Below are 26,781 nucleotides of genomic sequence, written 5' to 3' on the forward strand. Positions count from 1 at the left end.
AGTCACTGTAACGAAACTTCTAAAGAAACAGAGATTACTGCATAATAGGTATAAAATAAAGCGTAAGACTATAGACAGAGAAATGCTGAATGAAGCATGTTTGGCTGTCAAGAGAGCAATGTGTGGTGCCTTCCATGACTATCGTAGCAGAATATTGTCGAATGATATTTCACAAAACCCAAAGAAATTCTGGTCATATGTAAAGGCTGTTGGTGGCACCAAAGCTGATGTCCAGTCCATAGCGAAAGAGAGGAAGTGAAATTGAGGGTAGCAAAGCAAAAGCTGAAATACTTTTTCAAATGTTCCTTTAGAAAGAAAACTCATGAGAATTGCCCCAGTTTAATCCTCATACCACTGAAAAGATGAATCAAATAAGTATTAGTGTCACTGATGTTGAGAAACAGCTGAAATAGTTAACTGAACAAAACTCCCTGTATGATTTTATACTGAATTTGCGGCTAAATTAGCCTCTCTTCTAATACAATCTATCGTACATTCCTCGAACAAAAAACCATGCCCAGTTCTTGGAAAAAGCACAAGTCTCACCTGTCTATAAGATGGGCAGTAGAAGTGATCCACAAAATTGTTGTTGTTGTGCTCTTCAGTCCAGGAACTGGTTTGATGCAGCTCTCCATGCTACTCTATCCTGTGCAAACTTCTTCATCTCCCAGTACCTACTGCAACCTACATCCTTCTGAATCTGCTTAGTGTATTCATCTCTTGGTCTCCCTCTATGATTTTTACCAATCACACTGCCCTCCAATACTAAATTGGTGATCTCTTGATGCCTCAGAACATGTCCTACCAACCGATCCCTTCTTCTAGTCAATTTGTGCCACAAATGCCTCTTCTCCCCAATTCTATTCAATACCTCCTCATCAGTTATGTGATCTACCCATCTAATCTTCAGCATTCTTCTATAGCACCACATTTTGAAAGCTTCTATTCTCTTCTTGTCTAAACTATTTATCGTCCATGTTTCACTTCAATACATGGCTACACTCCATACAAATACTTTCAGAAAGGACTTCCTGACACTTAAATCAATACTCGATGTTAACAAATTTCTCCTCTTCAGAAATGCTTTCCTTGCCACTGCCAGTCTACATTTTATATCCTCTCTACTTCGACCATCATCAGTTATTTTGCTCTCCAAATAGCAAAACTCCTTTACTACTTTAAGTGTCTCATTTACTAATCTAATTCCCTCAGCATCACCCAATTTAATTTGACTACATTCCAATTAGACTCGTTTTGCTTTTGTTGATGTTCATCTTATAGCCACCTTTCAAGACACTGTCCATTCTGTTCAACTGCTCTTCCAGGTCCTTTGCTGTCTCTGACAGAATTACAATGTCATCGGCGAACCTCAAAGTTTTTATTTCTTCTCCGTGGATTTTAATTCCTACTCCGAGTTTTTCTTTTGTTTCCTTTACTGCTTGCTCAATACACAGATTGAATAACATCGGGGATAGGCTACAACCCTGTCTCACTCCCTTCCCAACCACTGATTCCCTGCTGTTCAATATCCTTGACATCGCTTTGTTGTACAATCCTAGATCATATCCTGAGATCAAACATAATGAGGTATCTTGAACAGAATGACCTCCTCAATGCCAACAAACATGGATTTCGGAAACATCGATCATATGAAACCCAACTCACACTTTCCTCACAAGACATACTGAAAGCTTTGGATCAAGGCACGATGCAGTGTTTCTTGATTTCCAAAAAGCACTTGACTCAGTACACACCTATCCTTATTGTCAAAAGTACTAGCATGTAGGTTACCAAGTGAAATTTGTGACTGGACTGAAGACTTTTTGGTAGGGAGGACACAGCACGTTACCTTGGATGGGGAGTTATCGCCAGATGTAGAAGAAACTTCGAGTGTGAACCAGGGAACTGTTTTGGGACCCTTGCTGTTCATGTTGTATATTAATGACCCTACAGACAATTTTAATAGTAAAATCAGACTTTTCGCATATGATACAGTTTTCTATATTGAAGTACTATCCGAAAGAAGCTGCATAAATAAAGAATCAGTTGGTTGGTTGGTTGGTTGTTTTGGGGGGGAAGAGACCAAACAGCGAGGTCATCGGTCTGATCGGATTAGGGAAGGACGGGGAAGGAAGTCGGCCGTGCCCTTTCAGAGGAACCATCCCGGCATTTGCCTAGAGCGATTTAGGGAAATCACGGAAAACCTAAATCAGGATGGCCGGACGCGGGATGGAACCGTCGTCCTCCCGAATGCGAGTCCAGTGTGCTAACCACTGCGCCACCCCGCTCGGTAAATAAAGAATCAGATCTTGATAGGATTTCAACGTGGTGCAGAGATTGGTAACTTGCTCTAAATGTTCAGAAATGTAAAACTTTGCACTTCACAAAATGAGAAACCATAGTATCCTATGACTATAATATCAATGACTCACTGCTGGAATTGGCAAACTCATACAAGTACCTGGATGTAGCACTTTGTACGGATATGAAATGTAATGATCACATAGGTTCAGTCTTGGGTAAAGCATGTAGTAGAGTTCGGTTTATTGGTAGAATATTGGGGAAGTGCAATCAGTCTACAAAAGAGATCGCTTACAAATAACTTGCGTGACTGGTTCTAGAATACTGCTCAAGTGTGCGGGACCTGTACCAGATAGGACTAACAGGGGACACTGAATGTATACAGAGAAGGGCAGCACAAATGCTCACAGGTTTGTTTAATCCGTGGAAGAGCACCACACAAATACTGAAGGAACTGAAGTGGTAAGCTCTGGAAGACAAATGTAAACTATCCTGAGAAAGTCTATTAACGAAGTTTCAAGAACCGGCTTTAAATGATTACTCTACGGATATACCAAAAACTCCTACACTTACTCACATAGGGACTGTGAGGATAAGATTAGAATAATTACTACATGCACAAAGGCATTCAAACAATAATTCTAACTGCACTCCATATGTGAATGGACCAGGAAGAAACCCTAATAATTGGTACAATCAGATGTATCCTCTGTCATGCACCTCATGGTGGTTTGCAGAGTATAGATGTAGATGTAGATAAGATACTCAAATGGCGGGTTTCTCTCCTTTAGTCTAGACATTAAAAATCTGTTTTACATGAAACTACAATTCATAAGAATGATTAACTCTGTATGCAGAGAGACATATTGGTTGTTACTAACATGGTCAAAAGATGTCTAACTAAATCCTGACACGCTTCGCGACAGGAAAGTTTTTGTGTGAAGTCATTATTTATTAGGATTCTGATAATGAGGACAATATTTTCTTACTGAGTGTGACATGCAATGTGTATGTGTGTGTGTGTGTGTGTGTGTGTGTGTGTGTGTGTGTGTGCGTGGGTGTGTGTGTGCGTGGGTGTGTGTGTGCGTGGGTGTGGGTGTGCGTGGGTGTGTGTGTGAGCGGGTACGCCTATGGGTGCAAATTCAATGTGGATTTACCTTGAATCCTCCAAGAGGCAGGCCTCGCACCTTCTTCCTCCATGCTGTTCTACATTTAGAGTCCATATTCTGCTTTATCCTGTACCAGTCTCGTTCAGTAATATTGAACTTGTGTAATAAATGGCAACGAATGCCATATATCTGTAAAATTAAAAGATGTTATTACACAATCAGCATCAATTATTTTAACAACCAGTGACATGCAAAATTACATTGCTGGATGTCATGGAACCTATATAGTATTTACTGCTTGTTCTACTCAAATTAAATTAAGTCCATCAGTACTGCGAATGCAACATGCATTGTACTGAGAAATAGCACTGACTTGTACAGTGTTACACGAGAAAAACTGAAGTAGAAGAAATACATGCTAGAAGGTCTGTGAATTCGTGTGTTCAGTGACATAGTACTTTGAAGAAGGGAAGGAGGCTAGTGAGCTCTTATATCCTTTTGCACAGGTTGTAAACAGAACTGCTCACAACCTTGAAAATAAACAAAACACCTGTTATAGCAAAAAGAAGACAAAATGCAACTTAACCTTGTACAACAGGGAAGACACCATTAAAAAGCAGCTCAAAAAGAGGCAAGTTTTGTACATAAAGCATTCTTGGAGAAATGAACAAGCAACACATAAAAAACCATTCAAATTGCTTCAGGAAAATGTTGATTTTATAGAAGCAAATTTTAGTTGCAGTAACTGAGCACATAGCCTTAATACACTCAGTTATAAAAAGATGAAAAAACATTAGTGGGAACAAACAGATGTTGCATTGCAAACAATTTGTGAATTTGTATTAAGGTATGAACTTCAGTAAGGTTGTGTGGCTGGATGACATTTGGGCCAATGTCAGTCATTCACTGCATAAAAGTTGGAGTGACAGAACCCCTGCAAGGGAACAAAGTTGGTAAAGGAGCATGAATTAGTGCAGCATGTAAGCACACAAGATGATTTTTTGCCAAACTTCTTGCTAATGTTTCATTAAACAAATAGACGATTTTATCAAAAGAATAATGCAGTTTTACAGAAGTGGTTTAATACATCCCCTATCACAAATTTCTAACGGCTATCAGTCATAGTTACAGATGTCCTATATAGTTCAGCTGTTTACTATAAGACACCAACTCTGTCAACAAAAGGGATTAAATTATTGAGTTCTGGTAAGACAATATATCAGTCTCTAAGAAAATGTTAAGACTAAAGCCGTTGAAATTGAGCAGAAAACAAGTGAGAATTTCCACCATCAATGAAATTGAAGAAAGATCTGGAAGTGAAGGCATTTACTTATTTCCATGTCATTGTCATTGCAATGTAAAGGTCTATGGGCACAAATAACATTATACAAGCTGAGAAACTTCTTGTGAAAGCTGCATGGCAAGTCACTAATGATATGAGAACAGTATTGCAGGTGTCATCAGACAGGCCACCAACAATGAAGACACTGTGGGAGACTCAATGGGAAACTTAATTACATCTGGGGGGTTAACAGGGGTACTTTGGATCAGTGCAACCAGTCAATGTTTCCCTTTGACATTATCTTCTGGGGCAGCTAAATTCAAAAACTTGTACTACAGAAGCTTGCAGCAAGACTATTCAGTCAAGTTGATAATTAAACATCTTGCATAAGCTTCTTCAGGGGCCTTGGGATTCGTACACTTACATGCCAATTTATTTACTTGCCAACAGTGCAGGGTGTACATAAAGGCTGGGAACACTTTCAATTATTTATTGCACAAGAACCAAACATTGTATAGATATCATACATATGTCATTTTGAAGAGAAACCCTGAAAGTTTTGTTTTTTTTCATGTATCCTGCCACAGTGTAGTTTGGTAATTTGTCAATAGTCAGCACTAGTCAGAAGCATGCTTCAGCTGTTCGACAAATGTTTAGAACCAAGAACGGTAAGAAGCAACCAACAAGGAAGGCCATTTACCACTGGCACAACAAATTCATTGTGACGGGTTGTTGTGCCCAGCAAAGAGAAGCGAACGTCGCAGTGTGAGTGAAGTGAATGTGGAGCGTGTACGAGAGACATTTTTAAGGAGTCCAAAGAAATCAGTGCGTCGTGCATCCGGTGAACTCGTAATGACAGTGTGGAAAGTCCTGCGACAGAAACTGTCTATGAAACCATTCAAATTGGGGCTAGTGCAGAAGCTCAATGACGACAAAGACAAGCATTTTGATTTTTGTTTGCAGTTGCAACAACTGAATGAGGATGGGATGGCATTGATGATCACTTAATTTTTAGTGATGAAGCCACTTTTCACACTAATGGGAAAGTGAACAGGTGTAATTGTCAAATCTGAGGTACAAAGCATCCACACAAATGCATTGAATCTGAGTGTGATTCCCTAAAGGTAAATATTTTTTGTGCCTTGTCATGTAGAAAACTGTATGGGCCATTCTTCTTCGTCGAGAGCACCATCACTGGATGTTCCAACTTGGACATGCTGCAGCAATGGTTGAGGCCTCAAATGCAATTGGACTCTCCACTCATCTTACAGCAGGATGGGGCTCCAGCCCATTTTCATCATGAAGTTCGTGGGTACCTGAACACGGAACTGCCGCATCGATGGATCAGCCATGCTACAGAAGAGGGCAGCTGTTGTATGAAATGGCTATCACGATCACCAGATCTCACTCCATGTGACTTTTTTCTGTGGGGACACATTAAAGATCTGGTGTATGTACTACCTCTACCTCTAGCAGAGCTCCGGGAGAGAATACGGGAAGCGACTGCCATAGTCGACGATGCCAAGATGGGACGGGTATGGCAAGAATTCGATTACCATACTGACGTCTGCCGGGTCACTCATGGTTCGCCTATTGAATGTTTGTAAAAAATACTTACAGAGTTTCTCTTCAAAAAGCAATTTGTATGACATCTGTACAATGTTTCGTTCTTGTGCAATAAATAATTGAAAGTGTTCCCAGACTTTATGTACATCCTGTATTTCTGCTAATAATAAGAACAAATACACGATGAACTATAAAATTTACAACAATATGAGAAGTACAACTAATCTCTTGATATACCATACATTCTTGTCAAGGGATTAGACTCAAGTTTCATATTCTGGTACAAAAGCCTTCAAAAAATTGCTGACAGATCTCAGGAGGGACATTAGAAATCTTCCTATATCAAAAACTTTCTTTATTAATGATTCCACCTATAATTTATCAGAATATCGGGATGATGTAACAGAAATTTCTGCTAGCATAAACACTGACATTAGATAAGCATTTAACTTTACCAGTATATCAGTCCAGCCAAACAGGACATTATGTTGGAAATTTTATAAACAAGCTGAAACCTAGCAGAAACATTAAGGACAACGTCCAAATCAAAATACCAAAAATCCCAAAAAGTTCACTTAAGAGAATATCTGCCATTATGAAAAGACAGAAGTTTCGTTTTAACCATAGTAACTGAACCAAGTGTCCAACTGGGTTCATTTTTGCACCACATTAATGAGCTCATGCACTACAGTCATATAAAACAATAAAATTATTTACTTTTTCAAGAAACAATAATATTTATTTTAACTGAACGAGTGTTGAAAAAATATTGATCTAAAATTTTGCAACTTTTGATCATACATTTTTGATTTTTTTTTCAATTGCGAGTGACGTTACAATGTACAATAAAAAACAAAAAAAACAATTTAAATAACTTATGTGACAAAAGACAAACAACAATAATAATACATTGTCCTTTTTGAAAGCAGGCAGAGTTTCTGTAAGCTCGACTGGTTCACCGAAGTGATGCTCACCAACTCACCAAAAATTAATGACAGGAAGACATTAAATGAGGGAGTGGCGGGAAGGAGGGAACTAGTATGAAAACTGCTTTTATAAAAATGATAAAAACAACAGATAGAACTTTTTATATTTTGTGTGGTTATTTACCATTTTTGTGTAGACTGATTAGTCAAAGTTTTGACACTATCTTTGATGTCAGTTTGCGAAGTCCATCCAATTTGTGCACCTATGGCCAATGCAGTAGCTGCACTTACTTGTACAACTTAAGTCACTTGACCTGCATGATATAATATGGAGTACTTGCTCTAGTTCATAATGGTACACTAGCCATTGCGAGGGTGAGAGCAGTGTATGAATAGACTCTCAGTCAGTCAGCTGTCAACTTGCGGCTATGTGCCATGTAAAATGACAAATATGTATATTTTGACTTGTAAATATGAGCCCAATCGTGAATAATAAGTGATTATCTCAACTGTCATCATTCATTACAATCCAAAATGATTTGAACCATTACAAGTCTTCCTAATTAATTATGGGGGATGGTGCGCCAGCCACCTCAGGTGTAATCTTTAAGCGGTTTTTCATTTGCATAAAGCTAAGTACCAGGCTGGTTTCCAAGTCCCAACTCAGTTACATGATTCACAAACTAAATGAAAAATATCCTCATGCCTGACAATGAGGCACAATTGACTCAGACAGATTGGTCCCCCGGGGAGCTGCCAGTAGCTTTAAAATACTTTTGGAAGTGATGACCCCATTGTAATAATAGCCTATATCCAGGTACAGTTGGTTCTCCATGTAACTGACGAGGCACCAAGCCAGTTCTGATCTGGCATTAGCTGGACAAAGGGCACCAAAATGGTTAGTGAGATAGGATGGATGGCTACCACACCATGTAACACAGAAATATTATATTCCAATTTTGTGTTACGTCTGCAGATGGTTGACAGGTCTGATTCCTGTAGGTCAAAATCAATATTCATCAACCTAACTAGTGACGAAAGAGGTTCTATCAGTTCAAAATTGAGACAAAGTAGCAGGTGGACAGGAATATTCCCAATGGCACTTCTAAAAAAAAAAAAAAGGAAGAAGAAGAAGGGAAGAAGAAGAAGAAGAAGAAGAAGAAGTAGTAGTAGTAGTAGTAGTAGTAGTAGTAGTATGGTATGTATTTTCTCTGTTTCAAGTGGTGACAGCACATGCCATAGCAAACTGGAACCACTGCTACGATTGCAATCCTATCAATAATTAATTTTTTCTATTCATTTTCCACTTTTCATTCAAGTATCTACAAAGTGCAGATCTAGTTTGTAACTGAATTTATCAAAACACTGGTCAGGCTTTGCTTCACTTAAATTATTATTCATGCTTCTCTTTTCAAAGTGCTGATTCCAGTATTGTTTGTAGTTTTTGTGGAAATCCTGTTAACCAAAAGACATGAATAATTGAACTTCTTATTGCAACAGAGTAGATTTGGGGAGAGCTCTTATGTAATTTCAGGCATGTTGACACCATTCTTTAGAAAGACTAGTATTCTGATCTTGGACTAATGTATTTCAATTTCTGTGAAAGTAATTACATGCCACATAATTAATCTTAAAGTTCTGGAGCACCTAAATTTGCCATTGCAGGTTAAGCCATTGTATCTGTTAGATTCCAAATTTACTACTATACTTTTCTTGTCATAACTTTTATGAACCAAATGATACCTTCACTAATCAAGCCATTAAGAATTTTTATAAATGACTGTAAAAATCTACAAATGGTGCCTCAACACAGGCATAAAAATGGTTCCATGATATCTTACATTTTATTAACCCACTAAATATTTTGCAAACCAATTTCTGGTGAAACATATAAATCCATTCAAATTAGCAAAATCTAGCCTAGCTGTTTTTCAAACCAACATGCAGTTTCCAAAATACTAAAATGTTCATAAGGCCAACCCCAATCCCACAATCTTCAGCCTGGGCTTGAAAATCTTAGAGTCAACATCTATGTGGAAGTTCAGAGACTTGGGGCTAGTCAGTGTTATATTAAAATCAGCACCCGGTCAGTAAACTATTAACATCTCCATGAGAATACACCACTCGCATTCCTATGATTAAAATCTCTGTGGTAACATGTTACATTTAAATTCTTAAATCACCAGTCGATAACAGTCATTCCAATCATGTATTTTTGTCAGCGTTATGAACACTAGTGCATTCATGTCATACACCTGGAAATCTGGTGGTGTAATTGAAGAAGAACTGTGATATTCAACTGTGAGAAGTCTTGTGTGAAAGTGCATTGTGGATGATCTGCCGCTGTCATAATAGATGATGAGGTTTTGAAAGTAATTACCTGTAAACAATCTTTTATGTAAGGCCAGGAAATGGATGTTGTACTCCTTATGGAGATAATAAATGTGGGAATAGTCACATGAATTAAAAATTGTGTGGTGAACACTATTGGAAACTTCCCCGCAACACCAGTTTTACAGAAATTTGACAAAGTTTCTACAACGAGACTACAAGGGAAAAATGAAGATTTGCAGGTAGATCATATTTCAAGAATAAAAGTCACATTTGACAGACATGGAACAGTAATCCCATACTGGTGTGCTGTGGTACAAATGCAGTCGAAGCACCAGCATTTCTTGAGATCTACCTCAAAACACTTATGCATCCTCTTTAATGCCTACATGTGGCAGCGTGTGATTTCCTTCAATTTTGAAGTGAACCAGCTATCTGTGAACATTGTCTTGGCCCACTGAAAGTGACTACAAGTGTCTATGAAGCATTCTTGAGCAACCTTCTCACAGAAGCACTTCTTTAAGCCTGTTGTTGTTGTTGTTGTTGTTGTTGTTGTGGTCTTCAGTCCTGAGACTGGTTTGATGCAGCTCTCCATGCTACTCTATCCTGTGCAAGCTTCTTCATCTCCCAGTACCTACTGCAACCTACATCCTTCTGAATCTGCTTAGTGTATTGATCTCTTGGTCTCCCTCTACGATTTTTACCCTCCACGCTGCCCTCCAATGCTAAATTTGTGATCCCTTGATGCCTCAAAACATGTCCTACCAACTGATCCCTTCTTCTAGTCAAGTTGTGCCACAAACTTCTCTTCTCCCCAATCCTATTCAATACCTCCTCATTAGTTACGTGATCTATCCACCTTATCTTCAGCATTCTTCTGTAGCACCACATTTCGAAAGCTTCTATTCTCTTCTTGTCTAAACTGGTTATCCTCCATGTTTCACTTCCATACATGGCTACACTCCATACAAATACTTTCAGAAACGACTTCCTGACACTTAAATCTATACTCGATGTTAACAAATTTCTCTTCTTCAGAAACGATTTCCTTGCCATTGCCAGTCTACATTTTATATCCTCTCTACTTCGACCATCATCAGTTATTTTACTCCCTAAATAGCAAAACTCCTTTACTACTTTAAGTGTCTCATTTCCTAATCTAATCCCCTCAGCATCACCCGATTTAATTTGACTACATTCCATTATCCTCGTTTTGCTTTTGTTGATGTTCATCTTATATCCTCCTTTCAAGACACTGTCCATTCCCTTCAACTGCTCTTCCAAGTCCTTTGCTGTCTCTGACAGAATTACAATGTCATCGGCGAACCTCAAAGTTTTTACTTCTTCTCCATGAATTTTAATACCTACTCCGAATTTTTCTTTTGTTTCCTTTACTGCTTGCTCAATATACAGATTGAATAACATCGGGGAGAGGCTACAACCCTGTCTCACTCCTTTCCCAACCACTGCTTCCCTTTCATGCCCCTCGACTCTTATAACTGCCATCTGGTTTCTGTACAAATTGTAAATAGCCTTTCGCTCTCTGTATTTTACCCCTGCCACCTTCAGAATTTGAAAGAGAGTATTCCAGTTAACGTTGTCAAAAGCTTTCTCTAAGTCTACAAATGCTAGAAACGTAGGTTTGCCTTTTCTTAATCTTTCTTCTAAGATAAGTCTTAAGGTTAGTATTGCCTCACGTGTTCCAACATTTCTACGGAATCCAAACTGATCTTCCCCGAGGTCCGCTTCTACCAGTCTTTCCATTCGTCTGTAAAGAATTCGCGTTAGTATTTTGCAGCTGTGACTTATTAAACTGATAGTTCGGTAATTTTCACATCTGTCAACACCTGCTTTCTTTGGTATTGGAATTATTATATTCTTCTTGAAGTCTGTGGGTATTTCGCCTGTCTCATACATCTTGCTCACCAGATGGTAGAGTTTTGTCATGACTGGCTCTCCCAAGGCCATCAGTAGTTATAATGGAATGTTGTCTACTCCCGGGGCCTTGTTTCGACTCAGGTCTTTCAGTGCTCTGTCAAACTCTTCATGCAGTATCTTATCTCCCATTTCATCTTCATCTACATCCTCTTCCATTTCCATAATATTGTCCTCAAGTACATGGCCCTTGTATAAACCCTCTATATACTCCTTCCACCTTTCTGCCTTCCCTTCTTTGCTTAGAACTGGGTTGCCATCTGAGCTCTTGATATTCATACAAGTGGTTCTCTTCTCTCCAAAGGTCTCTCCAATCTTCCTGTAGGCAGTATCTATCTTACCCCTAGTGAGACAAGCCTCTACATCCTTACATTTGTCCTCTAGCCATCCCTGCTTAGCCATTTTGCACTTTCTGTCAATCTCATTTTTGAGACGTTTGTATTCCCTTTTGCCTGCTTCATTTACTGAATTTTTATATTTTCTCCTTTCATCAATTAAATTAAATATTTCTTCTGTTACCCAAGGATTTCTATTAGCCCTCGTCTTTTTACCTACTTGATCCTCTGCTGCCTTCACTACTTCATCCCTCAGAGCTACCCATTCTTCTTCTACTGTATTTCTTTCCCCCATTCCTGTCAATTGTTCCCTTATGCTCTCCCTGAAACTCTCTACAACCTCTGGTTCTTTCAGTTTATCCAGGTCCCATCTCCTTAAATTTCCACCTTTTTGCAGTTTCTTCAGTTTCAATCTGCAGTTCATAACCAATAGATTGTGGTCAGAATCCACATCTGCCCCTGGAAATGTCTTACAATTTAAAACCTGGTTCCTAAATCTCTGTCTTACCATTATATAATCTATCTGATACCTATTAGTATCTCCAGGATTCTTCCAGGTATACAACCTTCTTTTATGATTCTTGAACCAAGTGTTAGCTATGATTAAGTTATGGTCTGTGCAAAATTCTACAAGGCGGCTTCCTCTTTCATTTCTTCCCCCCAATCCATATTCACCTACTATGTTTCCTTCTCTCCCTTTTCCTACTGACGAATTCCAGTCACCCATGACTATTAAATTTTCGTCTCCCTTCACTACCTGAATAATTTCTTTTATCTCGTCATACATTTCATCAATTTCATCATCATCTGCAGAGCTAGTTGGCATATAAACTTGTACTACTGTAGTAGGCATGGGCTTTGTGTCTATCTTGGCCACAATAATGCGTTCACTATGCTGTTTGTAGTAGCTAACCCGCACTCCTATTTTTTTATTCATTATTAAACCTACTCCTGCATTACCCCTATTTGATTTTGTATTTATAACCCTGTAATCACCTGACCAAAAGTCTTGTTCCTCCTGCCACCGAACTTCACTAATTCCCACTATATCTAACTTTAACCTATCCATTTCCCTTTTTAAATTTTCTAACCTACCTGCCCGATTAAGGGATCTGACATTCCATGCTCCGATCCGTAGAATGCCAGTTTTCTTTCTCCTGATAACGACGTCCTCTTGAGTAGTCCCCGCCCGGAGATCCAAATGGGGGACTATTTTACCTCCGGAATATTTTACCCAAGAGGACGCCATCATCATTTAATCATACAGTAAAGCTGCATGTCCTCGGGAAAAATTACGGCTGTAGTTTCCCCTTGCTTTCAGCCGTTCGCAGTACCAGCACAGCAAGGCTGTTTTGGTTAATGTTACAAGGCCAGATCAGTCAATCATCCAGACTGTTGCCCCTGCAACTACTGAAAAGGCTGCTGCCCCTCTTCAGGAACCACATGTTTGTTTGGCCTCTCAACAGATACCCCTCCGTTGTGGTTGCACCTACGGTACGGCCATCTGTATCGCTGAGGCACGCAAGCCTCCCCACCAACGGCAAGGTCCATGGTTCATGGGGGAAGTCTTTAAGCCTATACAACACAAATTGAAAGGATACACCAATTTATACAACCTGGAAGAGAGTATTTTAAGAAAATAACAAATTAAACGTTCATTAAAGCAGGGATATGAATAACTTTCACAGACATGAAATAATGTCACGTGTAAAGAAGTCTTCCTACCAACCAAAACACTGTTGCTGCTATCCTCATCCGTCTTTAATGAATGTTTTCCCACATAATATCCATCTGAAGGCATATCATTGACTTCTTCTTCAACTTTATGTAAGTAAATGGCATACTTGCCACCAATTATCAACTTAAAAGTGATGGACATTTTAGTAGTCAGATACACGGGTCCACAAAATGGAATAGCTTTCTCTCATGTCAAAATGTCTCCAAACTTCATGTCTTAAAACTTGTATTCATCACAGTTCCCACCCATTTTCCACAAATTCCCCCAAAAAAGTCTTATATTTGTGACAAACGTACATGTTCTGACCATGCTTTCCTCACCACCTGTCTCTTTTGTTGCTTATCTCACCAGCCTCCAACCCATGGGCTCTTTTTAAATGCAACAAAAATTCGTCTCTCTCAAACATTGAATATGTACAATATCACTGTGTCTCCTTTCCGATTCTGTTACCTTAAACATAGAGAAGTTTAAGCTTGTTAATGTCATCTGACTCCTATATTCATCAAAAACGATGTGTAAATTTTTGAGGTTACTAAATAACAACACTTTTTTGGTTTTTTTCCTTTTCATGTTTGAAAGTTATGATGGAAGAAAAAATGATTATTTACAATTAAAAATATCATTTCTTAAACTAACCACCATTACTGTGATTATGGAAGTTGCCAAGTAAAAACATAAGGCAGATCATTTCTGAGACCTAACCAGACAAGTGTTTCCAGAACTGGCTATTCTGTGTAGCTTAAATAAATGTGTAACAATAACCATAACAACAATAATAATAAAGCTAATGACACAACAATATAACATACCATAAGTGGATCCAGTTGTTTTTTACCATGCTTTCCCTTCCCAGAGAGGTTTGAAACTGCCAGAACTTCTCTTGGAAATAAATAATCCAACAACGTAACAGCCATTTTTTCTGGACTATGACAGAACGTATTGATGTGTAGGAGGTTGCTGTAACACACATACAATTATATCTAATATTATTAGGAATTCATGGTGTCTGTTTCCACTCTTAAAATAATACATTCCATTAAAATTTGGAGAAATATGGTATATGCCTCCATTCTAAACGAGACAAGTATGCGATTTAGAGCAACATTCCTTTGGTGGAATTGCTCTAAAGTCCCCTTTCCTTTGGCTTACTAGCTTTTCCTCATTGTTCACAAAGTCCACTCTGTATCTCTTCCATTGACCCATGATCAGCTTCATGAACTGCGAGATGGTAGCATGCAACGGATGATTTTATGCAGTTCTGAAATAAAGCTTATTCTATAGAACACAAGTTTTCCAGAAAAAATTTTGGTTACTTTCTTTCACTTTTAGCTTTACTACTTGTGAGATATTTTATAGTGTTAAGTAAGTGACAAAAGATTTTGATAGTAGCTCTTTTAAATCATTTTTAGTGAAAATCAATCAAGGTCAGTCTTTTCACAGAATGAATACTAACACACTATAAAAATAAGTGATACGATGAACAACTGGAAATTATAACATTTAATTCTATCAAGGTAGTGATGATTAATTCCAGCTTGTATTCATCAAGTGATAGACTTGTCCCCTGTCTGCCCTCTAATGTATCTGTGTTTCTAGCTAGTTTCACAATTAATTTGCTCAATTCAAACACTTATTAGCATTATTTAGAGGTAACAGGTAGTTGGCATGTGGATAACAATTACTGAAATCAAATCTTGGCGACAGGAAACAGATGCAGGTCCAACTCCTGGGTAAAAGCTGTAGCATTTTTTGCATGGATGCGTTCTTGTGAAACAAAGGAACTTTTCCTAGTAGTATCGATCATTTCACTTTCAATATTTATTTTGAATATAATGGAGGGAAACATTCCACGCAGGAAAAATATATCTAAAACAAAGATGATGTGACTTACCATACGAAAGCGCTGGCAGGTCGATAGACACACAAACAAACACAAACACACACACAAAATTCTAGCTTTCGCAACCAACGGATGCTTCATCAGGAAAGAGGGAAGGAGAGGGAAAGACGAAAGGATGTGGGTTTTAAGGGAGAGGGTAAGGAGTCATTCCAATCCCGGGAGCGAAAGACTTACCTTAGGGGGAAAAAAGGACAGGTATACACTCGCACACACACCCATATCCAACCACACATACACAGACACAGACAAGCAGTGTGTCTGTCCTTTTTTCCCCCCTAAGGTAAGTATTTCCGCTCCCGGGATTGGAATGACTCCTTACCCTCTCCCTTAAAACCCACATCCTTCCGTCTTTCCCTCTCCTTCCCTCTTTCCCGATGAAGCAACCGTTGGATGCGAAAGCCAGAATTTTGTGTGTATGATTGAGTTTGTTTGTGTGTCTATCGACCTGCCAGCGCTTCAATATTTATTTTGTAGTACTCAGACTACTGCTTGTAAATACAGACAGTTTAATGCACATAAGGCTCTGATGGGAAAAGTCAAGAATTGTATAAATGAAATGCACATAACTTTGAAGATAAAACATATCAGGACAAACATGTGGTAGAACACCTTGAGATCTTAGATTAAAATTGTGCCAGACCATGAACCGACTCGAGATCTTTGCCTTTCCTGGGCAGCTGCTCTACCAATTGAGCTACCGAAGCGCAACTGACGATCCTTCTTCACAGCTTTACTTCTGCCAGTATCTCATCTCCTACCTTCTGAGCTTACAGAAGATGTCATGTGAAACTTACAGGACTGGCATTCCGGGATGAAAGGACATTGCTACCAGGAAATTTCATATCAGCGCACACTCCACTTCAGAATGAAAAATTCATTCCGAAAACACACTCCCCAGACTGTTGTGAAAACACATGTCTGCAATATCTTTTCTTCCAGGACAGCTAGTCCTGCAAGATTTGCAGACAAACTTTTGTGAAGTTTGGAAGGTACAATATGAGGCCAGAGGCTCTGGCAAAAGTAAAGCTGTGAGGATGGGTCATGAGTCGTGCTTGGGTAGCTCAGTTGGTAGAGCACTAACCTGCACAAGGCAAATGTCCTGGGTTTGAGTTCCAGTCTGGCAAACAATTTTAATCAGCCAGGAAGTTTTATGTAAATGTGCCTTCCCCCCACCACCGCAAAATGAAAAATTCATTCTGAATACAACTCTCACATACAACATATCCTAGAAATGTAAAATGGAAGCTACACAAATGTGATCTGTAATGATTTGAGGAACTGAAGTTGGGGTGAAGTAAGTGCTCATGTAGGTTTGTGATGTGAATAATTGCAACAGGGGCAATAATGACAAGATTGATTTCTGTTGTGACTCGCTGATCATTCAAAGTGCCGCCGCGCAATTACGCGCGTCCTCTATGTGTGGCGCTGTCTGCCAGCCATGCAGCAGCTGCGCCACCTAAGCGGCCAGCCGAGCAGCGGCCACTAGACTGGGACTCAGTGCTCATTAGAATGATAACGTGTACACATGTCTTACTTGTCAACTTACTCTGTGACTTATATGTGTTGTGTCGTTCTGAAATATATTTGTTAAACTTGACGTTATAACAATTGGCGACGAGGTAGTGGATTTCTCCTTTTCACCATTGACCCACAGGGTTCCATGGCTACTGTCGAGAAACTATTGCAAAATCTCCTTGAACAGCAAATGCTTCTAACAGTGGTGATTTGCGATTTCGTCGCAGCGTCAAATGCGGGGCGTTTCTCGTCGTTGGCTGTACCTCCTTTTCTCCTTACGAGGAGACGGCGGAAGACTGGTCTGATTATGAAAAACGTCTTTGACAGCACTTCTTGGTATTTCATGTCACGGACGAACAACCATGTAAGTCTCTGTTCTTTTCCTGGATTTCACCTCAAATGTATCGGTTGTTGTCGCAATTGGCTCCTTTGAAGGATCCTGCATCTTTGTCCTTTGCTGAAATGTGCTCACTTCAGTATATCTATTTTCAAAAGCAAACGCATGTGGTAGCCTCTTGTGTTGCCTTTTATCGCTGTCAAAAACAGCCACATCAATCCTATCGCGCTTGGGCTGCTGAAATTCACGGCCTCAAACGATAGTGTCAATTTGTTACTGACGTTCACAAAGAATTCTATGCCGATTCCATGGTATGGGATGCAATTATCCGGTCGGCGCCCGACAAAGAAGTTCGGCAACGTGCCCTTCAGTTGGCGAATCCGACTGTCGATGAAGTTCTCTCCATTGCGCAGTCTTTTGAAATTTCTCGCGCTGCTGGGGCGCAAATAGAGGCGTGGGGTGATGTCGGAGAAATACAACCTCTGTGCGCTGTTGACGACGCGTGCGGCGCGTCCCCGCCGGCCGACGTGGCCGCAGCACGCTCCCACGCGCAGCCTCGGCCTAGCCGTCAACAACCCGCTAAGAAACTGCAGCAAAACCCCCGGCAACTTCCTTCATGTCCGCGGTGTTTTACGAAACATTCATGCGAGGATTGTCCCCAACGTTGGGCTGTGTGTCACAATTGCAAAAAGAATGGTCATGTGTCTTCCGTTTGCAAATCCGACCGCATACATGATGTTCATGAACATGACGCTGATTCTGATTCTGTGTTGTCTGTCAACTGCACTTCTTCCCTTTCAGGGAAGTTATTCCTCACTGTCCAAATCCTTGGTCGAGATGTTCGCATGCAAGTGGATACCGGTTCTGCTGCCACTATAATTAATTCTCAGACGTATCTTCAGTTGGGTTCTCCACTCCTGTCACCTGTCACTCGGCAATTACGGACATACAATAAACAGAAGATTTCTCTCTTGGGACAGTTTAATGCTGAGGTATCTAACAAATCCGTCGTTCGCACTGTTCCCATATTTGTGGTCAACCAGAGCAATGCAGAAAATCTTTTTGGTTTCAATGCCTTTCGCGTTTTTGGGTTCTCCATAGATGACTCTGTCAATATTGTCTCTGATGCTATTCCTTATGCTCAACTGGATTCCTTGTCGACGACATTTTCGTCCCTTTTTTTTCTCTTGGGTTAGGCCGTGCAAACGATTTTGAAGCTCATATCACGCTCAAACCCACTGCTTGGCCTAAGTTTTTTCGGGCTCGGCCCATTCCTCTGGCCCTTCGTGATCGGGTAAAACGGGAGTTGGATCGTCTCACTACTTCAGGGGTCTTGCTTCCTGTCACTTCCAGTGAGTGGTCCCCTCCTGTCGTCGTCGTTGCTAAGCCAAATGGTGATATTCGTCTCTGTGGCGATTTCAAAGCCACTGTAAATGCTCAATGCCTCATCGACACTTACCCTATGCCCCGTCCTGAAGAATTGTTCACTAAACTTGCTGGAGGCCAGTATTTTTCTAAAAGTGACCTGTCAGAAGCTTATCATCAACTTCCTCTCGACGCTGTTTCCCGGCAGTTTCTGGTCCTTAACACGCCTTTCGGCCTCTATCAATACCAACGCTTGCCATTCGGGGTTGCTAGTGCCCCTGCTCTCTTTCAGCGATTCTTGGAACAATTATTACTCCCTGTCCCTGGGTGTATCAATTACATGGACGACATTGTTGTCACTGGCTCCACCACTGAAGAACATCTTCAAAATCTCCGCACACTTTTTCATGTCTTACAGACTGCCGATCTTAAGTGTAATCTTCAGAAATCACAATTTTTTCAGGCATCTATCACGTACTTGGGGTTTCAACTCTCTCGGGAGGGTATTCGTCCGCTTCAGCAAACTGTCGCTGCAATCGATGCCCTTCCTCGCCCTACATCTGTTAAGGAACTGCAGGCCTTATTGGGGAAAATAGCATACTATCACCGTCTGCGGCTTCGGGGCTCAGCCGTTGCATTGCCTGTTGCATAAAAACATGCCTTTTCACTGGTTCGCGTCATGCGATGTGGCTTTCCAGAAATTGAAGAATACGGTGAAACAGGCCCCGTGCCTGGCTACTTATCGACCTGGCCACCATATTGTTCTTGCCTCAGACGCCTCTCAATACGGGGTCGGTGCAGTCCTTGCGCACCGTTTTTTCTGACGGTTCGGAACAACCCATTGCTTATGCCTCCAAAACGCTCACGGATGCACAACAAAAGTATTCTCAAATTGAAAAAGAAGCTTTGGCCATTATTTATGCTCTTCATAAGTTTGGTGTTTTTCTCTATGGCTCAAAATTTCATCTTGTTATGGATCACAAACCACTTGTTTCCTTGTTTCATCCATCAACGTCACTTCCCGACAAGGCTGCACAGCGCCTCCAGCATTGGGCTCTTTACTTGTCTCATTTCAATTAAGAGATTCATTTCCGGCCAACGGCTCAACATGCAAATGCTGATGCTCTGTCTTGCCTCCCCATGAGTCCTGATCAGGCATTCGATAGGGACGAACTTTTGTGTTTCCACCTGGATGTTGCCGAGCAGCGGGTTGTGGACGGGTTCCCCATCACTGGGGACAGGCTAGCGGCTGCTATGAGTTCTGACCCTACCCTCTCCCAGGTTTTACGCTGTATTCAGAAGGGTTGGCCCGATCGCCCGTCCGCTAAGACTTCTGATCCATTGCGGAACTACTACGCTTTGTGCTACCGCCTCACGGCTAGGGATGGTGTTATCCTCCTCTCCACTGACAATGCTTCGCCGCATGTCGTGGTACCTGCGTCTTTGCGTGCTTCGGTCTTGCGCCTCATTCACCAAGGGCACTGGGGTGTGTCTCGTACAAAATCTCTGGCGCGCCATCATGTGTACTGGCCTGGCATCGACTCTGAAATAGTAGACATGGTCGCTGCCTGCGGCCCTTGTGCGTCACAGGCGCTGCCCCGAAGTCATCTTTGTCACCGTGGCCTTCGCCTGAGAAGCCCTGGGAGCGCATTCATGCTGACTTTGTCGGACCCTTTTTAGGTACTTATTGGCTCCTCGTAATTGACGCCTACTCTAACTTTCCTTTCATTGTCTGTTGCACGTCGCCTACCACCACGGCAACCACCAGTGCTCTCGCCCGCATTTTTTCTTTGGAAGGCCTCCCCTCTACTCTTGTTACTGATAATGGTCTGCAATTTGCCTCTTCCGAATTTGCGGATTATTGTGCTCGTCATGGCGTTATGCATGTCACGGCCCCGCTGTTCCATCCACAATCCAACGGTGAGGCTGAACGCCTGGTCCACACATTTAAGGGTCAGATGCGGAAACTTCTGACTTCTTCTGCTGCTGATGACGCGCTTCTCCAGTTTCTGGCTTCTTACCGTTTCACCCCCATGGGCGACCACAGCCCGGCTGAGCTCTTACATGGCCGACAGTCCCGCATGCTACTTCATCTTCTGCAGCCTCCCACCTCACGGCCGCGGGTGCCTTCCCTTGGCCGGTTCACCGCCGACGACCTCGTCTGGGTATGGGGATATGGCAGGCGGCCAAAATGGAGCCCGGGCCGCATCTTAAGACACCGTGGCAGACGCCTGTATGAAATCCAGACGGACACGTGTGTTGCAGTGGGTCATTCGGACCAGCTTCGGCCTCGTGTGCCAGCAACGCCTGTTCCGAATGCCGCTATACCACCTTCGGCTCTACCTGACACTCGGGATCTTGGCATCTCTCAATACTCACAACGCAGCCCTCTCACCGTCATCGCGATGCCAGCACAAGAACGGACGCCACCAGGAGACGTGCCCATGCAGGAACCGGATGACCATCCTCTGTCAGAGCAAATCTACTCGCCTCCTCCTCCAACGGATGCCGACACATCGCCCCTGTCTCCTGTTATATCAACTGGACTTGCCGCAACGGGCAGATTGGTGCAGGGGGCCCCAGCAGATTTGACCCCTACGTCTCCTGTCATCTCGACCCGTTATCATCGGGGACACTTCCGTCCGTACGGGAAGCTGCCGCCTCGAGACTTTACGGCGAGTCAAACAACGCCTATGGACGTTAGCCATCTCCAGGACATCTCCATCAAGACCAGTGCAACAATTTCAAAGGGGGGGAAAAGTGTTGTGACTCGCCGATCATTCAAAGTGCCGCCGCGCAATTACGCGCGTCCTCTACGTGCGGCACTGTCTGCTAGCCATGCAGCAGCTGTGCCACCTAAGCGGCGAGCCGAGCAGCGGCCGCTAGACTGGGACTCAGTGCTCATTCGAATTATAACGTGTACACATGTCTTGCTTGTCAACTTACTCTGTGACTTACATGTGTTGTGTCGTTCTGAAATATATTTGTTAAACTTGACATTATAACAATTTCATCTCTACTAATAGACTCTATTACTGATATTTGTGAATGTGACGCTTCCTCACTTTTTTTTCTGCAGAACAATGTAACTGAACAATAAAGGAAATAATGAGCAATATTTAAGAGTGCATACATTGAGAGATGTTAGACTCCAGAAAAGCACATATGACTCATATTCGTAGGCAGGTGTTGTCCAACGCTGTATGAAGACATTTTGAGATAACAGAAGTTCATTTGTGAACAAACACCTGCGTGAGAAACTTGTAAATGTGGTAGCTGACAAGGAAAAAATAAGTGAAGGGCCTTGTTAGACGTGATCATTGTTAAGGCCACCTAGCAGTCTTATGATTCAATATAGCGCTCTCCTTCTTTTCGTCCTTTGGAAACATTACATAATAATCTCTTCCAAGTTATATAATTCCTGAACAATACGAACAAATGATGGGTATATGCCAAGACCTCTCCAACTCTTATGGGGAGTGATGGTTTTTTCTTTAATGCTGTAGGTGTTACAACACTGTATAGTCATAAATATTGTCAATAAAATGGCATTACACTGAAACAATTGCTTATTCTTGTAACCTGAGAAATTATCAAACTCATATTCAATGTTTTTTGGATGATTTGCTCGAAAAAAGTGACAATATAATGTATCCATTGTGTACAAGCATTGAAAAAGTCAAATGTAATGTTAAGAGGGGAAATACATGATATTTCATTCGATAGTGTTGAGTTAGCCACTCACGTTAATGCATGTTCCTTACCTCAACCTTTGCTGCTGGAAAAATGGGATGGATTGCTTTTGCGCACTTCATGTTTTAATTTGTGGTTCTTTTCTTTTGTATCTCTTCAATATATCATATATTCCCTTAAAAAAGTCAGGTTAAAATTTACAGCATGGGATAAGCCAAGTTTTAATCTACATCTACCTCTACATCTACATCCATACTCCGCAAGCCACCTGACGGTTTGTGGCAAAGGGTACTTTGAGTACCTCTATCGGTTCTCCCTTCTATTCCAGTCTCGTATTGTTCGTGGAAGAAAGATTGTCGGTATGCCTGTGTGTGGACTCTAATCTCTCTGATTTTATCCTCATGGTCTCTTCGTGAGATATACGTTGGAGGGAGCAATATACTGCTTGACTCCTCGGTGAAGGTATTTTCTCAAAACTTCAACAAAAGCCCGTACCAAGCTACTGAGCATCTCTCCTGCAAAGTCTTCCACTGGAGTTTATCTATCATCTCCATAACGCTTTCGCGATTTCTAAATGATCCTGTCACGAAGCGCGCTGCTCTCCATTGGATCTTCTCTATCTCTTCTATCAACCCTATCTGGTACGGACCCCACACTGCTGAGCAATATTCAAGCAGTGGGCGAACAAGTGTACTGTAACCTACTTCCTTTGTTTCCGGATTGCATTTCCTTATGATTCTTCCAATGAATCTCAGTCTGGCATCTGCTTTACCGACGATCAACTTTATATGATCATTCCATTTTAAATCACTCCTAATGTCTACTCCCAGATAATTTATGGAATTAATTGCTTCCAGTTGCTGACCTGCTATTTTGTAGCTAAATGATAAAGGATCTTTCTTTCTATGTATTCGCAGCACATTACACTTGTCTACATTGAGATTCAATTGCCATTCCCTGCACCATGCGTCAATTCGTTGCAGATCCTCCTGCATTTCAGTACAATTTTCCATTGTTACAACCTCTCGATATACTACAGCATCATCCGCAAAAGGCCTCAGTGAACTTCCGATGTTATACACAAGGTCATTTATGTATATTGTGAATAGCAACGGTCCTATGACACTCCCCTGCGGCACACCTGAAATCATACTTACTTCGGAAGACTTCTCTCCACTGAGAATGACATGCTGCGTTCTGTTATCTAGGAACTCTTCACTCCAATCACACAACTGGTCTGATAGTCCATATACTCTTACTTTGTTCATTAAACGACTGTGGGGAACTGTATCGAACACCTTGCAGAAGTCAAGAAACACAACATCTACCTGGGAATCATGTCTATGGCCCTCTGAGTCTTGTGGATGAATAGCGTGAGCTGGGTTCCACACGATTGTCTTTTTCAAAACCCATGCTGATTCCTACAGAGTAGATTTCTAGTCTCCAGAAAAGTCATTATACTCAAACATAATACGTATTCCAAAATTCTAAAACTGATCGACATTAGAGATATAGGTCTATAGTTCTGCACATCTGTTCGACGACCCTTCTTGAAAACGGGGATGACCTGTGCCCTTTTCCAATCCTTTGGAACGCTATGCTCTTCTAGAGACCTACAGTACACCGCTGCAAGAAGGGGGGCAAGTTCCTTCGCGTACTCTGTGTAAAATCGAACTGGTATCCCATCAGGTCCAGCAGCCTTTCCTCTTATGAGCGATTTTAATTGTTTCTCTATCCCTCTGTCGTCTGTTTCGATATCTACCATTTTGTCATCTGTGTGACAATCTAGAGAGGGAACTACAGTGCAGTCTTCCTCTGTGAAACAGCTTTGGAAAAAGACATTTAGTATTTAGGCCTTTAGTCTGTCATCCTCTGTTTCAGTACCATTTTGGTCACAGAGTGTCTGGACATTTTGTTTTGATCCACCTACCACTTTGACATAAGGATTTTCTGCCAAGTCAGTACATAGAACTTTTACGGTGTACAATACCATCAGTGTAAACCAACTCTCATAATATATACTTGGTGGCTACGTAAATTGTGCCTGCTACTTATTTTCAAATGACATCTTCCCTCTGCCCTTCCTGCTTTCAGCAGTTACGGAAGGGGGAAGGAGAGGGAGGGAGGGGGGGAGGGAGGGAGGGAGGGAGGGAGGGAGGGGGAGGGAGGGAGGGGGGAGGGGGGAGAGAGGGGGGGAGGGGGGAGAGAGGGGGGGGGGCACACATGGATGTACGCTCATGTGCATTTGTGGAATAGAAATTCTGAGTAAACTGATGCAAATGTTTCTGGAAACAGCTTACAGGAAACGGGTATTCAAGCTGAGAAACATCGATGTCTCATACCATATGCACAACTGACACAGGAATAAAAATAATAACAAAAAGAGTCAGTTTCTGGACAATATACAATAATAGAAACTGACGATATTTCCAAGATGTGTATGTCTGTTTTATAAAGTTCCTAACAGAAACATATACAAAGTGATGAACAGATAAACATGTGCACACACACACACACACACACACACACACACACACACACACAGGTTGGCAGCCCTGCAGCCAGGCGACTAGCACGAGTTTTGGTGTTCTCGTAAAGATAAGTCATTTTAGATTATAAAACATATAGATTAGTACTGATTACGTGGTAAATAAGTGTATTAGTGTGCCGTTTAAGTCTACCATTAAAGGTTTCATTTTTGTTTACGTAATATAGCAGAAAACGCGAAAAGACCGTACAGTCGTATTTTCTGTTTACGTTCTGCTGAAGCATATCTATAGAATTTCGTTTAGTTGTTCCTTGCTCTCTCCAGCAATTTAACTTAGCGTACCTCTTCATTATTTAACTAGCATTTCCAGAAAGTAGCGTAAAGTTTAAGTTGTTGTTTCAGAAACTTTGCACTTTTGTTTTTGTTTACACACAGTTGCGTATAGGCCAAATTTGTGTAACCATATTTTCGTGTTTATCTGTAATTTAACTGACTTATTCTTAATAAACTATTACGTTTATCATGAGTGAAAAGTGCTTGACTTGCCGTAGAATTGTTAGGTCGGGGCTTTGGTGTGATGGGTGCTGTAGATTTTTCCATGTGGGTGACTGTAGTGGCGTGGGAATAGGGGAAGTAAATGAGACTCATCAGTGGTTTTGTAGGATTTGTAGTAGAGATAGGAAGATATTAGAACAGGAGGGGAAAATTGCTGCCCTTCAGGCTGAGTTAGACAAGGCCAGGGGAGATCTTGACAGGTTAAGGAGGGAGAAGGGTAAAGAGAGGTGGGAAGTGGGAAGTGGCAACAGGCAACAGGAGGAACAGGCCTAGAACTTTGTCTGACAGCTTTATGGTGAATGTGGAAAATAGATTTGACCTGTTGCTTCAGTTAGAAGCTGGTGAGCCTCAAGCAGTTGCAGGTGTAGACAGGGCACAACAAACTTTCAGCAGCAAATTGAAAAGTAAGAATGTAGGGAAATCAGTAAAGAGAAAGAAAGTGTTGTTGTTAGGTAGTTCCCATGGAAGAGTTGTTGGCCAACTTCTGCAGGATGAACTAGGATCAGAATACCAGGCCACCAATTTTTTTAAACCTAGTGCTGGTCTGGAGCAGGTGACAGACGATTTAGGATCACTTTGCAAAGATTTCACTAAGGAAGACACCGTGGTTATAGTGGGTGGGACAGGTAACAGTATTGACAGAGATCCTGAGTACAGTATAGAGTGTGACCTGGCGAAGATTGCATCAGCATCGAAGCATACTAGTGTTGAGTTTGTATCTGTTCTTGGGCGCCATGACCGACCTCATTTGAACTCTTCTGTCAAGAGAGTTAATTTGGAGCTGGAACGGCTGCTCATGTAGGGTGCGGGGTCACACATTGATGTGGTTCATGTTGATTCTCTCAGTAGGTGGGATTATACTGGGCATGGCCTTCACCTCAACAGGAAGGGGAAGGGCAAATTGTCTGGGGAAATAGCAGGAAAATTAAAGGGGGGAGTCAATGTCATGAGTGGTAAAATACCAGTGGTTATAGGATTCAGAAAAGACCCTTTTTTAGGGTAGGGAGGACAGAAAGAAAGCAAATTTTAAGAGAGGTTAGAACTGAGACAAACCTTCAGTTTGAGAAAGAAATCAAAAAACACAATTCCAGCTTATTACATCAGCATAAACAGCCATTGGTTAATAATTTTCAACTGTCAACAGATATTTTAACTCCACCCAATTTTAACTCAGCCAATGAGAAATGTCAGCTATCTTTACTGCATCAAAATATTCGAGGACTGAGAAATAAAATTAATGAATTAACTATCTGCATAGATGAATTAGAGTCTTCAAACCCAGCTGACATAATCTGCCTCTCTGAACATCATGAGACCACTGGTATAGAACTTTTAAGTGTTACAGGGTTTAGGTTAGCATCTCACTTTAGTAGATCGGAAATGGAGAAAGGAGGAGTTGCCACAT

General features: G+C 41.3%; 1 protein-coding gene across 1 annotated transcript in view; it reads right to left on the minus strand.

Moving 5' to 3' along the window:
- LOC126262144 (protein BANP-like) overlaps positions 1–26,781 on the minus strand; it is a 215,570-nt gene that overhangs the window by 113,981 nt on the left and 74,808 nt on the right. The window contains exons 4-5 of the mRNA XM_049958597.1: positions 14,333–14,480; positions 3,459–3,599 (exon numbers count right to left, since the gene is read on the minus strand). Of these exons, the coding sequence (XP_049814554.1) occupies positions 3,459–3,599; positions 14,333–14,480 (289 nt within the window). The remainder of the gene's footprint in view (positions 1–3,458; positions 3,600–14,332; positions 14,481–26,781) is intronic.

Source organism: Schistocerca nitens, chromosome 1 (assembly GCF_023898315.1).
Source record: "Schistocerca nitens isolate TAMUIC-IGC-003100 chromosome 1, iqSchNite1.1, whole genome shotgun sequence".
In the NCBI taxonomy this organism is placed as follows: domain Eukaryota; kingdom Metazoa; phylum Arthropoda; class Insecta; order Orthoptera; family Acrididae; genus Schistocerca; species Schistocerca nitens.